Source organism: Bos javanicus, chromosome 9 (genome assembly GCF_032452875.1).
Source record: "Bos javanicus breed banteng chromosome 9, ARS-OSU_banteng_1.0, whole genome shotgun sequence".
NCBI lineage: Eukaryota > Metazoa > Chordata > Mammalia > Artiodactyla > Bovidae > Bos > Bos javanicus.
The window spans coordinates 8,747,350-8,764,633 of record NC_083876.1 but is presented as its reverse complement, the minus strand read 5'-3'; the positions used below and the strand labels follow the sequence as shown (position 1 = coordinate 8,764,633).

The following is a 17,284-nucleotide window of genomic DNA, read 5'->3' as shown; positions in this document are numbered from 1 at the left end:
AGTGCTCTTTTTGCCATTTGCCTCTTGAGGATCTTAGTTTCCCAACTAGGGATCAAACCTGTGTCCCCTGCAATGGAAGCACCCAGTCCTAGCTGCTGGACCACCAGAGAATTCCCCAATTACAGAGGTTTTATGTGGATGAAATGATACTTTATTATAAATTTACCTCACCAAAACATTTTGAAGTTCCTTTTCCAAAAGTTTTTCTTGCCTTAATCAGCATAGCCTACATTTTTAGAGGGGGAAAGAAAGCAGGTTTAGGAAGTCAGTTTAAGAAAGTTTTTTATCATTAAAAAATTAGTATTTTAGAAACTGCTATCAAATAAGAATGGGCATTTTGTTATTCAAAATTTCATGTACATTTGAACATAGTAACTCTATTTTCAAAGAAACCTAGAAAATTTATAAACGTGGAAAATTCTTACTGCTTTTTATATTTATTCTTTTTACGGTACTGCACATTCTTTGATCAGTACTTCTTTCTCTTTACCTAGATACAGTATTAAGTGATGATTAAACTAAGTCTTAAAATCTTTGCTGTACAACTTCTTAATTTTCTTGCTTTCCACTTAAGATTTCGTCTTGTAAATTGTGGTCCATTAACATCTTGCTGATACCAGCAAGAAGACGGTAGCAGGCCTGGCATCTAATGATACTGCATGTCAGGGTTTATGCATCTGAGCCTGTTGCTGAGAAAGAAATTGCTTCTTTTCCTGCAGTTAACTCCTTCAGGTCTCTTGAGTAACTACCCTTTTGCCCTGAACACTTTTCTCTCTAAGTTTTGCTGGTCTTTGAGTGCTAGTATAACTTGAATCCCTGGTGGCTCAGACAGTAAAGAATCTGCCTGCGATGCAGGAGACCCAGGTTCGATCCCTGGTTGGGAAGATCCCCTGGAGAAGGGAATGGCCTTCCCAATATTCTTGCCTAGAGAATTCCATGGACAGAGAAGCCCAGCAGGCTACAGTCAATGGGGTCGCAAAGAGTCGGACACGAGTGAGTGACCATTACATAACACACACATAACTTGAATCGGTAGTTGTATAGGTAGCATTATTGTTCTACAGGTATGCTACCTATATAATTACTTGCTGTAATCTCTTTAGTCTTAATTAACATTTAAAAAACCTCAAATCTTAAACACTATATTTTAGAGTACATTTTGTTTATCACTGTTAGTAATATTAATTTTTTTGATTGGCCAGGTATCTTAGCAGAACACTCCTCTTTATCAATTCTAAGATGCATATTTTTACATGTTTTCATATCTCTGATTTTGTGATGCATTTTATAAGTGAAAATACCTTAAAGTTGCTATTAGCCAAATGCCTGGCCTCTCCTAGTTGTATGAATACTTTTTGTTGATACTTCTGCTGCTGCTGCTGCTGCTAAGTCGCTTCAGTCGTGTCCGACTCTGTGCAACACCAGAGACGGCAGCCCACCAGGCTCCTCCGTCCCTGGGATTCTCCAGGCAAGAATACTGGAGTGGGTTGCCATTTCCTTCTCCAATGCATGAAAGTGAAAAGTGAAAGTGAAGTCACTTAGTCGTGCAGTCGTGTCCGACTCTTAGCAACCTCATGGACTGCAGCCCACCAGGCTCCTCCATCCATGGGATTTTCCAGGCAAGAGGACTGGAGTGGGGTGCCATTGCCTTCTCTTGTTGATACTTCTAGTAAGATCAAAAAAGTAACAGCATCAGTGTCTTTGATTTGGTAAAATGTAGTATTACAGTTTCAAAAACTGAGGCTTAAAAATCTGCCTCGCAGTTTCTGAGCTTGTCAGTAATATGTTCTCCCTAAGTATTATATTTTAAAACTAAGATATTAGTTTTAATAAGGTAGATCATTCTAATTTTTATTATCATTTGATATTGATAAAATGAATTAATTTAATAATTATATTTGGTTCCACAGGACCTGCATTTAACCTAGGTCAATACTGGTCTAGTAAAACCTGTATTAAAAGTAGAACAATTAGTATTATTCTAATTTGAATATTAGACTAATATTTAATATTAGAATATTTAAGGATATATACATATTAATATTCTTAATATTTAAGAATATTCAAATTTGCATAGTACTTCATTGCCTTATCTGGCATGTTTATTTGAAAGTGTCACTCTCACAACCCACTCTTTGGTCTTCCGTTAAAGTGAAAGTGAAAGTGTTAGTTCTCAGTTGTCTCTGATTCTGTGTGACTCCATAGACTGTAGCCCACCAGGCTTATCCACTCATGGGATTTTCCAGGCAAGAAGACTGGAGTGGGTTGCCATTTCCTTTTCCAGGTGATCTTCCTGACCCAGGGATTGAACCAGGGTCTCCTACATTGTGGGCAGACTCTTCACAGTCTGAGCCACCAGGGAAGCCTCTTCCTTTAAGAGGTTTCTTAAATATAACTTGGTAGCATAGTATTTCCAGAGAAGGCAATGGCACCCCACTCCAGTACTCTTGCCTGGAAAATCCCATGGATGGAGGAGCCTGGTAGGCTGCAGTCCATGGGGTCGGTAAGAGTTGGACACGACTGAGTGACTTCACTTTCACTTTTCACTCTCATGCATTGGAGAAGGAAATGGCAACCCACTCCAGTGTTCTTGCCTGGAGAATCCCAGGGATGGGGGAGCCTGATGGGCTGCAGTCCATGGGGTTGCACAGAGTTGGACACGACTGAAGCGACTTAGCAGCAGCAGCATAGTATTTCTGCTTTTGTATTATCTTTGAAACAATTTTCTATTTATTTGCGTTTTTTTTTTCCTAAGGGAGAATTTTAGCTCCTTTCAAGTTAAAGAGGGAAATAAACTCTTTACGATTTTAGGTATAAGCTGTATTTTTCAAACTTACTTGAAAGTTAAGAACAAAGAAACTAGGAGTTTGAGATTGAGCAGAAGGGGAAGAAAGGGTCAAGGACAGTGACATTCCTATCATGTTATTTCTCAAGGTCTGCCATTGAGAAAGGCCAGGGAATTTTTTGGCCAACTTTTGAGCATCTGATATTCTGCTGATTTCTTTTTAGTCTCAATAATTAGGCAGTGATTTCCTTTAATTTTAAGAGGTGTGAGGGGAAAAAAGTCTTACTCTGAAAGATCTTTAAGAATTCCATTTATGAAGAGCTATTTTAAAACTTTTCCATTTGAAGTTAGCACTTCAAGAATGGGATAATGCATATGGGGTTTATTCCTTTGGAATGTGTGAGAAACCCAATTTTTATATTTATATTGATTTGTTGAATATAAACATTTGAATAGCTATATATTTTTAACATTGTTTTTCTTCCTTTGCAGATGGTTTAGCTGCCTTGTCATTTTCCATTAGTTCTCTGACCTTGGTTGGAATGTTGGCAGCTATAATCTACACAGTAAGTGTAATGGTGATAATTGAGTTAAAATTAAAGAATCACTTTATGAAGCAATTTTTGCCTTATTAATATATTCAGTTTAGCTCTGTTTTCCTCTTTAATATTTAGTACTTTCTTCATTTTTCTTGAGAAGAGGATACATTTTTAATTACTTACCTGTATTTGTGAAATTTAGTGTTCAGAAATAAATTTTATAAGTTGTGAACCTTTAAGTGGTTATATACAATGTAATAATAGATTCAGTGATTTATAAGCATAATAGAACTGTGAACCATAGATCAGTATCTGCTATGAATCGAGTAGATTTATCTTATTTGGGGATGGTGCTAGCAGTAAAGAACCCACCTGCCAATGCAGGAGACGTAAGAGATGGGGGTTCAATCCCTGGGTAGGGAAGAACCCCTGGAAGAGGGCATGGCAACCCACTCTGGCACAACCCACATGGCAGTATTTTTTCCTGGAGAAGCCCATGGACAGAGGAGTGTGGGGTCACAGAGTCAGACTCAACTGAAGTGACTTAGCATGCATGTCACTTGTGTGTGTGCTCACTTGCTCAGTGTGTCCGACTCTTTGCAGCCCTATGGACAGACTGTAGATCACCAGGCTCCTTTGTCCATTGGTTTTTCCTGGAAAGAATACTGGACTGGGTTGTCGTTTCCTCCTCCGGGGGATCTTCCCAACTTTGGGATCTAACCCACGTCTCCTGCATTGCAGGCAGGTTTCTTTCACTGCTGAGCCACTGGGAAAGCCCATTTGGGGATATAGAGCTTTTAAAGTCAGGTATTTTTCATAACTTGGTATTTCTTTAGTATAAAGAATCTAAACTTATACTGTCAAAAACTTTTTTTTTTCCAGTCTCTCTGGAAATGGTATGACATGAATTATAATAGCCTGACTAACTTGTGTACAGACGGCTTTTTCGGTTTTTTGCTCAAATTATAGAGGAAAATCTGGTAAAAATGCTTCTTGCCTGCCTCCCAAAAGAAAGCTGTTCAGGAAGCTTTAAACTGTATAGAACCTTTTTCAGATTAATCAAGTTGCAAAGATGGAAAATACTGGTTATAAAGAAAATATTTTGGGGCTTGTTCCAGTGTCTTCCTTGAAACATAAATGGGCTATTAGATAGCAGAATTTAGTTTTGTTAGATAATCATTCAAGTGTCATAATGTGTAATAAAAGAAGTCTGAAATACGTGCATTTTAGTATCTTTCAGGTGCTTATTTGAGTACTCAGTTTTCTTATTCATTGCCATTTTTGCTTTTTTCATGTTTACTATACAAGGAAGATATCAGTGGGTAATTAACCTCCTATCTGACACAATATATGTACAGCAGGAGAATTGTCTTTTAGAAAACATTCACAAGTTAATAACATAATAGGGTTAGACTTGGACTCTATTTGCTGATCTGTGACTGATCTGTTACGCTGATCATGGGTTTGCCTTTTACCCTTTGTGGGTCAATGTCTTCGCCATTAGATGAGAATAAAAAATAACCTCTTAAGGATTTTTGAAGGTCTACGTCAAATGATACTTTTTTGTAAAATGCTTTGAAAACTGTAGGGAAATGATGCAGCAGTCAGTGAAAGATGAGTCAAGAGAAATGATCAGAAAAAGAGGAAACCAACAAGCAGGATCTTCGTCAGAAACCAAGAAGGCTCTGCGACTTTCCCTGACTGCTCCAGTTCCATGAGTGCTGGTCAGAGAGGCAGGACTGCTTGTCGGGGATGAAGAACTTTTTGTTTCCGATCAGGAGCCGCAGCCATGGGACCACATTGTCCTGCGCCAGTTTCCTGAGTCCTGACCCTCACAGGGAAACATGAAGAGCACCCAGCGGGACTGTCAGAGAGCTGGGGCCTCAGGGTACAGGGCGGCTGAATCTTTCCAATGTCCTGGAGACGTGCCTGTCTTTGCTTCAGAGGAAGATACTGTCTTTGTCTCCCAGGCTCTTTGCTGCAAAAACATTCTTGAAAAGATTGTGCAGGAAAAAAAAGGGCAGCGAGTGCCTGGCTTGCAAGATGTACGGAAGTGAGAGACCCATGGAGAATTGTCTTCCGACAGTCAAGAGGCGGATGCTGTGAAGATACAGCACGCAGACGGCAGTGAGGGCCGGAAGTAGCTTCTCTGATCTGAGCAGAGATTGGATTGAGGTGGACGCACAGAGCCGTGCAGGGAGGGCAATGCAGGCTCCTGGGGAGGGCACCGCACTGTGCTCAGACGGGGGTGGGTGGGGGGGGGTGGGGTGCGGTGTGGCCAGCCGAGCAGGTGCAGTCGGGGGGAGGCAGTGAGTGCCCAGAGAGACGGCCAGAGGGCAGCTCTGCGTGCCCTGTGGGCTGTGCCTAGGATTTTGGATTTTATTCCGACTGAGATGAGAAGCCACTGGAAGTTTCTAAATGTTATGAAAAGTAATACATTCTGACTAACATTGTGGAAAATTCTGAAAGAGATGGGAATACCAGACCACCTGACCTGCCTCTTGAGAAACCTATATGCAGGTAAGGAAGCAACACTTAGAACTGGACATGGAACAACAGACTGGTTCCAAATAGGAAAAGGAGTACATCAAGGCTGTATATTGTCACCCTGCTTATTTAACTTCTATGCAGAGTACATCATGAGAAACGCTGGGCTGGATAAAGCACAAGCTGGAATCAAGATTGCCAGGAGAAATATCAATAACCTCAGATATGCAGATGACACCACCTTATGGCAGAAAGTGAAGAGGAACAAAAGAACCTCTTTATGAAAGTGAAAGAGGAGAGTGAAAAAGTTGGCCTAAAGCTCAACATTTGGAAAACTAAGATCATGGTATCTGGTCCCATCACTTCATGGGAAATAGATGGGGAAACAGTGGAAACAGTGTCAGACTTTATTTTTTGGGCTCCAAAATCACTGCAGATGGTGATTGCAGCCATGAAATAAAAGAGGCTTACTCCTTGGAAGGAAAGTTATGACCAACCTAGATAGCATATTCAAAAGCAGAGACGTTACTTTGCCAACAAAGATCCATCTACTCGGGTATGGTTTTTCCAGTGGTCATGTATGGATGTGAGAGTTGGACTGTGAAGAAAGCTGAGCACCAAAGAATTGATGCTTTTGAACTGTGGTGTTGGAGAAGACTTTTGAGAGTCCCTTGGACTGCAAGGAGAGCCAACCATTCCATTCTAAAGAGATCAGTCCTGGATGGTCATTGGAAGGACTGACACTAAAGCTGAAACTCCAATACTTTGGCCACCTCATTCGAAGAGTTGACTCATTGGAAAAGACCTGATGCTGGGAGGGATTGGGGGCAGGAGGAGAAGGAGACAACAGAGAATGAGATGGCTGGATGGTGTCACTGACTCGATGGGCATGAGTTTGAGTAAACTCCGGGAGTTGGTGATGGATAGGGAGGCCTGGCATGCTGTGATTCATGGGGTCGCAAAGAGTTAACAGGACTGAGTGCTGAGTGACTGAACTGAACTGAACATTGTAACAGTATTGCTTCCATGGGTCTGAATTAAGCTGTGGAGCTGATGAATGGGAATGGGGAAAATATGGGAAATGATTAGAACTCTTTGAAAGAGAGCTTCCCTACAGGAACAATATTATTGTTAAGGTAAATATTTCAAACTCATATATTTTATATTGAAATGGATACTGAAAATTATGTATGCCATCAAATCAAGTATAATGATCACACTGGCTTGGTTAAGATACCCTTGTGCGTGTGTACTGAGTCATTTCATTCATATCCGACTCCTTGCAACCCCGTGGACTATATAGCGTGCCAGGCTCCTCTGTCCATGGGGTTTTCCAACACTGGAAGTGGGTTACCATTTCCTTCTCCAGGGGATCTTCTTGACCCATAGATTGATTCGTGTCTCCTGCATTGCAGGGCAGTTCTTGACTGCTGAGCCTCTAGGGAAGCCCTTGACTCTGAGTACAAGAAATTAATTATTAAAGGTAAAATCATGTCTGTTCTAGAATCTGTAGTTATTCGTATTGAAACTACAGAAGCTTTTGTAGTTTATATGTCAGTTGAGTGTGAATTTCTTAGGTACACACTGTTGTTTAGTTCAGAAACTAGTTGATTATTTAAATTTTATCGATAATATCCACTGTACCGCATCTAAAGGAATAGCCAAATAATTGGGCACCGAATTTTAGAAGAATGTCAAATGACACGTTATCTTACATAGTGTTTTCAACTTAAATTGAAAGAGAATCCGCTACTTTTTAAATTAAAAAAAAAAAAAAACCGAACTTCTAGGCACAATTACTTATGCAGACGTTTTAATTTTTTGGTGCCACCAAGTGGGGAAATGTTGAATAATGCTGTTTTCATATAAAATGAATCATATGGACCACTGAAATGGCTATAAGTACAGAGACTACTGAACTTTTTATTATGTACATGCATGCTAAGTCCTTTAAGTTGTGTCTGACTCTTTGTGACCCTATAATATGTAGCCCACCATAGGCTCCTGTGTCCATGGGATTCTTCAGGAAAGAATACTGGAGTGAGTTGCCATGCCCCCCACCCCCAGGGGATCTTCCTGACCCAGGGATCGAACCTGCGTCTCTTCCATCTCCTGCACTGGTAGGCAGGCTCTTTACCACTGTGCCACCTAGACTGTGTGTGTGTTAGTCACTCAGTCGTGTCCGACTCTTTGTGACCCCACAGACTGTAGCCTGCGAGGCTTCTCTGTCCATGGAATTCTCCAGGCAAGAACACTGGAGTGGACTGCCATTCCCTCCTCCAGAGAAACTTCCCAACCCAGGGATTGAACCCTGGTCTCCTGCCTTACAGACAGACTCTTTACTATTTGAGCTACAGGGAAATCTTGTGCCACCTAGAAAGCGCTTTTAATTATGTACACTTACCAGTAAAAAAAAAAATGAACATGTCTTCCAGGAGTTTATGAATTATGTATATACATATGTGTGTGTATGTGTATATATATATATATATTTATGCTAAATGTGCTATGCTTAGTTGCTCAGTCGTGTCCGACTCTTTTGCGACCCTGTGGACTGTCATCTACCAGGCTCCTCTGTCCATGGGATTCTCTAGGCAAGAATACTGGAGTGAGTTGCCATTTCCTCCTCCAGGGGATCTTCCTGATTCAGGGATTGAACTTGTGTCTCTTGTGTCTCGTGCGTTGGCAGGTGGGTTCTTTACCACTAGCGCCACCTGTATAAATTTACTATAAATGAAACTAATGGATTAAAGAAAATTGTGTTGTTTAGTCGCTAAGTCATGTCTGACTATTTTTCTGATACCATGGACTATTAGCCCTCCAGGCTCCTCTGTCCATGTGATTTTCCAGGCCAGAATACTGGAGAAAATTAGAGTGATAAATTAAGGATTTTAACATAGAACTAAAGCGGTGGTTCTGAATAACCTTTGAAGACAGAACTCTGCTTTACATGCTCAGTCATTCAGCCTTGCCTGTGGCAGGCAGCGTGCTTGCCTGAGTCTCTGACCTGATTGTAAGATGCGCCTCTCCTTGTGTGCCTCCCTGATGGCTCAGTTGGTACCACTGTAAGGGAAGGGTCCCTGCCATGCTGTCTTATCATTTATAATCTTTGTTTTATATCAGTGACAAGTGTTTTGGCCTTACATGCTTAAAAAATCAGATCAATTTTCTTCATGCAAAATAAGGCAAATATACGTGAAATAAGTTGTAAAGGTATTCCTAAAACTTCACATTTGGAACATCTCTTCTCAGTCACTTTTTTGGATTGACTGTTCATGTCCATGTTTCACTATAGAGTGTCTTTTATGCTGTCAAAAGAATTGATGAGACAGCTTTTCTTGAGTGCTCAACTTGTCTCTTGGAATGTCTTTGAAGCTGCCGACACACCCACTGTGTAAATTTAAGCTGTTTTTGTTTTTGTTGTGTTATTGTTTCTTCCCTTGTAACCTGAGTAGCAAAATACAAAAATGTCTTCTGCTTTGGGTACCTTTCTTTCTTAAGCTTATAAAGCCTCTGACTATTGCATTGCTAGGAAATGTGGAATCATAATTGTTCCAGTAAAGTTTTGCTTCACTGCTTGCTCTTTTGCTCTGTGTTTCCTTACACATTAACTTTTTCCTTTAATGTCAAATCAGAGTACTATCTTATAAGACGTTGTAAGTGGCAGTTTAACTCACTAGTTGTACCACAAATGCATGTAACTCTACTAGAGAAGTAAGTGTAATCTAACCAGCTATGACCAAATTTGTGAATATCTGGATGATGACCGCTGTGCCATGACTTCTGCCTTGCCTATGTTCATAAGATGCATTCAAATTTTGCTGGTGTTAAATAAGAGAAAAAAAATACACACACAGCTTCCGTGGTGGCTCAGTTGGTAAAGAATCTGCCTGTAATGCAAGAGACCACCGCCAGTGCAGGAGCCCCTGTTTTGGTCCCTGGGTTGGAAATGTCCCCTGGAGAAGGCAGGGGCAACCCACTCCAGTATGCTTACCTGGGAAGTCCCATGGAGAGGAGCCTGGTGCACTACAGTCCATGGGGTCGCAGGAGTTGGACACGACTTAGCAACTGAACTACCAACTACATATACACACACACACACACACACATACATACATGTATTTTAGAATCAGTGAACACTTAGACTGGAAATATTTACTGAATAAATGTTGAGTTTCACTAGTTTCGGCATCTGTGTCCTTGAGTAATAGGTTTTATAAGTATATTCAGGACGTGTGTTCGGTTTATAGGCAATGCTTAGCATTGTCTACAAAAGGTAGAGAGAGATGGCAGGGAAAATGTGTTTTCATGGGGCAAGAGCATATTAGAAATGTTTTAGTTTGTATATGTTCTTTCAAAACATTTGAGTTTTAAAATGCAGATGGTGGTTTATTTTTGGAAATTGAAACAAGTGATATTAGAGGCAAGTATGGCTGACCTGGAAGCATTTTAGGTGATATAATCTCTTTAGCCTTGTTGATTTTCTGGTATTTCACTAGAGGGCAGTAGTAAGCAGTGAAAGTTTTGTGCTTCTGAAAAATGATAGTCTTCATACAAGTTTTTCAAAGAAATCTGAGGTTAAAATCTAAAGATTGTTGTTTAAGGATCTTAAAGTTGTAATGAATAAATACTTTGTATAATGTGTTATGTCATTTATCATAATCTAAATATTATAGTTAAATTTCCTGATAGTCACTGAAACTTAAGCATGTAATCCAGAAACAAGCTAGGTAACCAAAATAGCAATTGCTCTCTTTTACTTGTTCTCTTCAGACAGTAATTCCCAAAAAGATGTTGTATTCTGGCCTCATATTACCACAGGGTGTTGTGAAGGATATACATTTTTTCCCCCAAATTTTTGCATTACTCCAATGCATGAAAGTGGAAAGTGAAAGTGAAGTCACTCAGTCGTGTCTGACTCTTAGCGACCCCATGGACTGCAGCCTACCAGGCTCCTCCATCCATGAGATTTTCCAGGCAAGAGTACTGGAGTGGGTTGCCATTGCCTTCTCCCATGTAAGCTATAGGAATTCAATTTTAACTCTTCTAAAAAATGTGTAAGTTCCATGTAAGGAAGAGAGTTCATGTGGATAAAGAACTCTTTAAAACACTTTTTTGATTAAGTATTATTTTGTTAGAGAAGTTATTTTATGTTCACTCTTGGAATAAAGGTAGGAAAAAGAAAAACAGACCTAGTCCTTACATATCAAACAGTTTACTGCAGTTGTTACTCGTTTGGCTGAGAAATCCGTCTTGTCATGAACTTGCTGCGTGATTCTGATAAGTTACAAGTTTGGCAGACTTAGTGTAAAACAGATGTGCAGAGCAATAATGTTCATGTCCAGTGTTCTGCACTATAATTGAATTGTAAGCAAGGCACATTTACAATTTAAGGAACGTTTCTCAGATGTGGTGTGATTAAGCTGAGACCTGAAGGGCATTGGACTTGGCTAGTGAAGTGAGGTGAGCAGGGAGGCGTTTTGCTAAGGCACTGCAGATTCTGCGTGTGGCCCCAGGGCAGAGCTGAAGGCGGAAGCTGCAGCGAGGAGGAGCTGTGAGCAAGAGGCATGAGGACGGGGTGGGAGGGCTGGGTCATGAAGAGCTTTTGCAGGCCAGGATTAGACGCTGATCATTCTCGCACTGGAAAGAAGTTCACACTGCTTTGTCAAACAGTCACTCGTGAAATTCTGATACATATAAAAATAGGTGGACGGAGTAGCATCACTCTGGCTGGAGTGGCAGCCTACCCCTCGTCTCCCTGCCCTCTGACCTGCTCTGTTGATTCTGATGGCCCCAACCCAGAATCCCAGGGACTCCCACCGGCGCAAATACCCTTATGGGTCCTGGAGAGTCTCAGTAGATGTTAGCTAGGGGAATGCCACGATTTAACTTGAGTGTGAGAGATTGCTTCAGAAACAGTCTGGAAGATGGATTTGTAGTAAGGGAGACCCAGCAAACTGGTTAGGAAAATTTAGATTACTTTGTGTTTGACGGTAAACTCTAAGTAGGGGTCACATTTTAATACTGAGTAGGGTACAGATTCCTTGAGTTCTGAGGTTAGTATATTTAGAGATCCAGATCCATCAAACAGAATAGCAAGCATTGGGATAAAATAAGCCTCGTTTGAAACTGATTGGCAAGACAGAAATATACTTGGGCATAAACTGGGTTTTTTTTGCCTTGGCAGTTGGTTATAAATAGCAATATGGACTTGTGATAAAATGATATGTGAGACTGGAGAATGACTGAATGATTATCATGTAATACTCATTGAAGTCTTAAAGTATTTACTTTTTTCAATAATGTTTAAAAGATGTGGAGCTACTAGAAGAACAGGAATAGGACAGTCCTGTAGGGGAATGGTAACAATCTCTGTGGACTACACTCAAGGAGATCAAACCAGTCAATCCTAAAGGAAATCAATCCTGAATGTTCACTGGAAGGACTGATGCTGAAGCTCCAATACTTTGGCCACCTGATGACTCATTGGAAAAGACCCTGGTGCTGGGAAAGATTTGAAGGCAGGAGGAGACGGGAATGACAGAGGATGAGATGGTTGGATGGCATCTCTGACTCAATGGACATGAGTTTGAGCAAGCTCTGGGAGATGGTGAAGGACAGGGAGGCCTGGCATGCTGCAGTCCATGGGGTCACAGAGAATCGGACATGACTGGGTGACTGTACAACAACAACAGCAATCTCTGGGCACCTTGTTTTCCATAGACTTTTTTCTTTACACTTTCAGTGTTTTGAGGATATAAAATTTACTGTTAAAAATAATTTAAACCTTATTATGTATTTCCTTTTTATATTTTACCAAGGTCATTAGGAGTATAAACTTGACAAGAATTTAATTAGAAGAAAATTATTCTACTCTGTCCAAATTATGTATTTTTTCAAATACAAAGAGAACCTTTCCCCAACCTCTCCTTTTTGTTTTTCTTGTTTTTGGCTGATGTGGAAATCATGAGAACATTAACTTATGTTTTAACAATATTTAAAATGCAAGGTTTTAAGTATTTCTCCTTTAGAAAATGCAAGGATTTGCGTATTGGGTAATAATTTCAGCTAGTTACTTATCTAAATACAATAAGCTATAGAGTTGCTCTTACTTGATAGAACTGGTGATTTCTGAATTCCTTGTAATCATATTCTTTGTTTGCATTCTCTCTTAATTAAAAAAGAACCCTGAAATGTCAGAATTTATGGTTTCATATATGAATTGTGATTTAATCAATATTTAATCAATGTCTAAAGGAGACCCAGTGAGAATATCAAAATGATTCAGAATGACACTAAACATATTTGAGATCATCCTGGGAGTTGAAAACCAGGTAGCAGAGCATGAGAGAAAATCTGCAGAGTCACTCAGAACATTTTAGAGTTTGGGGTTAAGCCTAAGAAGTAGAGCATTGATCACTTCTGCCCACATTTATTATTTAAACTCAGTCTCATGACCCTGCCTAACATGACCCTGCTGGCTAAAGTAGTTTGGTAGTATCTCAGGTAGAAAATGTAAAAGATTTAAATACATAATTTTGTATTGACTTTAGAGCCTGTTGCTGCAATGAGTGAATGATCATCGTCGCAGCAAAGAGATGATGGTTGTCAGTTTTTCTTCTAAGGATTTAAGGTCAATAACGATTTTGAATAATGGTCACATGGCATTTGCTATTAAGTGTTTCTAATAGTTACAATAAAACTTCACATTTGGGACTGGCTAGTAGAGAATTGGATAGTATAAAATAATGTTTATTCTTAATGCTGATTAAAATTTTAAAATTTCTTATAGGAATTAAAATACTTAGCAAAAAGATTATAAATATTTAGAACTTACAAATAAACTACATACAGATTATTTGTATGCTAATCAAATAAAATGTATATTAAAATATATTTTACTAAGAGTTTACTACATTTACTTGGATAAAATTGTTTTTTTCCACAGAAAATAATTTTGTAAATTGTTTTTACTGATTTAGACTATCTTAACCCCTGATTAGCCTGCAGTCATGATTTATTACTTTGACAAAGTATTATATTTACATTAATTTGGTAACTTGTCCTTTGAGAAGTAGATATTATCTATTCTAGGGGTAGTTAGTATTACAGTATAATATACATAATATAACTCTGTGTAACTAAATATGTAATAAACAGAATCATGAGACCACATAGTCACGGTTCACTCCCATTTACTCTATTCTTCAGTGACTGTGCCCCTCACAACTGCTTACTCTTTGTTATTACTTCAAAGGACATTTATTTTACCTGAAAATTGTGTATTAATATATTTAAAATAGTATTGCTAACAGTAGTCTTGCTTTTGTTTCTTTCAGGCCTATGGCATGTCGGCGTTACCTTTAAATCTGATTAAAGGCACGCGAAATGCTGCTTATGAGCGTCTGGAAAACACTGAAGACATTGAAGAAGTAGAGCAGCACATCCAAACAATTAAATCAAAGGTGAATTGGTATTTTATTGCCGTTGAGGGTCATAAAAGTACTTTGTCTTTGAGCTGCTTTCTGTTGTGACTTAGACATTGGTGAGCCTATATTTTGATACTGTTTGAATTTTTGTGCAGCATATCTTTAAAAAACTACCTTCTATAAAATGTAGGACGCTGACAGTTTGAGAATTTTTATCTGTGTGTAACAACTGAAACACAGAAGTTCTACTTACATATGGCCATTACTTTGCTAGTTCCCAGGTGTGCTGATGCCATATGCAGTATCAGAGTGCACTGTATCACTTACGTTCAGGTTTTATGTACTAGTTTTTCTTCCTCTATCACCTTCAACTAATATGTAAATCTTATTTATAGAACATAGGAAAAAATGGAAAGTTTTCTAAATAATTGTGTTAAACTATGATAATCCTGATACAGAAACCAGATGGTAATATGACACACAAAAAAAGAAAACTGTTTATATGACTGGTCTCTCTTATGAAAGTAGAGGCAAATAATTCAATATAAGTAAAAATATTAGCAATTCAAAAATGATGCTGTAGTAAGGAAATATTTCATAATTGTCAGACTAGGTTTATCCCAGGAATGCAAAGATGATATGTTAGAAAATAAAAGTAGTTTAATATATTGAGAATAAGTGAGAAATATAAACATCTTAATAGATGCCAATGAATCTTTATTTAGAGTCAATTTGTAGTTACTACGTTTAGAGAAGAGTCTTACCAAATTGGAAGAGAAGAAACTATTTGGCAACAGAAGCCTCCGTGAGCTTGGTGCCTAATGAGGAAAGGAATGTTTTTGTTAAAGGCACATATAGGACAGTAGTGTCTGTCCTGTTCCTGGAGGTCTTGGTCAGATAAGAAATGTAGGAGGAAGAGGGAAGAAAAGGGAAGTAACTTGTGTTATTTGAAGATCTTATCTACCAAAAAAATCTAAAAGAATGAACTGACAAACTAATAGAACTAATAAAAGTTCATCAAGGTGCCCGTTCATGTGTACAAATCATTAACCAGGTGGAGGATGTAATAGAAAATGATCTCATTCACAGTAACTGTGAACTATAAAATAATAAGAAATGTCAGAATCTTCTTAGTGAAAATTATAAAATTTATTGAAATAATGTAATAGAAGACTGAAATAAATGAAGAACTTCATCAGTTCCTAATTGGGAAGATTCAGTAATGTAGAGATGAGAGTTTCTCATAAGTTTAGGTGGAAATTCAGTATCCTGTATAAAAGATAAAAAAATGAAATTTTCATAAACCTCCTGTTACTGCTAAGTCACTTCAATCATGTCCGACTCTGTGTGACCCCATAGACGGCAGCCTACCAGGCTCCCCCATCCCTGGGATTCTCCAGGCAAGAACACTGGAGTGGGTTGCCATTTCCTTCTCCAATGCACGAAAGTGAAAAGTGAAAGTGAAGTCGATCAGTCATGTCTGACTCTTAGCGACCTCATGGACTGCAGCCTACCGGCTCCTCCATCCATGGGATTTTCCAGGCAAGAGTACTGGAGTGGGGTGCCATTGCTTTCTCTGTCATAAACCTCCTACTACGTAATAAAACAGATTCAGAATTTAAATCGAATTCATTTAGAAAATATTAGGAGAAAATAAAAGTAAAATTGTAATTTGTTGTGCAGAGGAATTTTCTAAACAAGACTGAGAACTCAAGTGCAAATTAAGAAATTGTTGAATATTAAATTTTTATGTTTTTAAATTTATGTACCCAAAAAAGTGGCACCAAAAGGAATTTAAAGAACTAACAGTATTTTGAGAGGAAATAATCTGCAATATAGGTGATATATACTGAGCATCTGTAAGTCAAGAAGAAGAAGGGACAAGCAATACATAGAAATAATGAATAAAAGACCTAAATCAATAGACAGTATACTGAAGGAGAAATTAACCTGCTCAGTGAAAATATGAAATGATCTTTCAGCTCATTAGTAATGAAGTTCACTAAGATCCCCCTTTGCATGGGTTGTGAGGAGTTTTCCAGAACATGGAACTTTCAGTGCTAAAATGAAAGTCCAGGATGGCTGGAAATTAAAGTAACTCAGTATTTTTTTTTTAATCCTTTGAAAATCTTAAAAAGTTTACCTTTGTCATGTGAGAATATGGGGATAGGCATACTGTTTGTGGGAATATAAAATACACAGATTTCTAAAGAAAATTGAATGTTGTCACATGTGCCCAAACACATAACATGTACCTTTTAATAATTAAAGTTTCACATAACAGTTTGCACCAGTTTGTGGATCACAGCATTGTTGTAGTGAAGGGACTTGCATGTGTAGGGCCACCCAAGATGGACGTGTCACAGTGTAGAGTTCTGACAAAGTGTGGTCCACTGAAGGAAGACGTGGCAAACCATTCCTGTATTCTTGCCTGGAGAATCCCATGCACAGTATACAAAGGTGAAAAGATCCTGGAAGATGAGCCCCTCAGATTGGAAGATGTCCAGTATGTTACTGGGGAAGAGTGGAGAGCAACTGTGAATAGCTCCAGAAAGAATGAAGTGGATGGGCCAAAGCGGAAATGATGCTTAGTTGTGGATGTGTCTGGTGTTGAAAGTAAAGTCTGATGCTGTAAAGAACAATATTGCATAGAAACCTGGAATGTTAGGTCCGTGAATCAAGGTAAATTGGATGTGGTGAAGCAAAAGATGGCAAGATTGAACATGGACATCTTAGGAATCAGCGAACTAAAATGGACTAGAATGGGTGAATTTAAGTCATATGACCATTGTATCTACTACTGTGGGCAAGAATCCCTTAGAAGAAATAGAGTAGCCTTCATAGTCAACAAAACAGTCCAAAATGCAGTACTTGGGTGAAATCTCAGAAGCAACAGAATGATCTCAGTTCTTTTCCAAGGCAAACCATTCGATATCACAGTTATCCAAGTCAATGCCCCACCCCCTTGAAGCTAAAGAAGCTGAAGTTGACTGATTTCTATGAAGACCTACAACACCTTCTAGAACTAACACCTAAGGAAGATA

The 17,284-nt window shown here is 38.9% G+C and overlaps 1 protein-coding gene across 1 annotated transcript in view; it reads left to right on the top strand.

Moving 5' to 3' along the window:
• LMBRD1 (LMBR1 domain containing 1) overlaps nucleotides 1-17,284 on the top strand; it is a 137,550-nt gene that overhangs the window by 64,272 nt on the left and 55,994 nt on the right. The window contains exons 7-8 of the mRNA XM_061427129.1: nucleotides 3,278-3,351; nucleotides 14,151-14,276. Of these exons, the coding sequence (XP_061283113.1) occupies nucleotides 3,278-3,351; nucleotides 14,151-14,276 (200 nt within the window). The remainder of the gene's footprint in view (nucleotides 1-3,277; nucleotides 3,352-14,150; nucleotides 14,277-17,284) is intronic.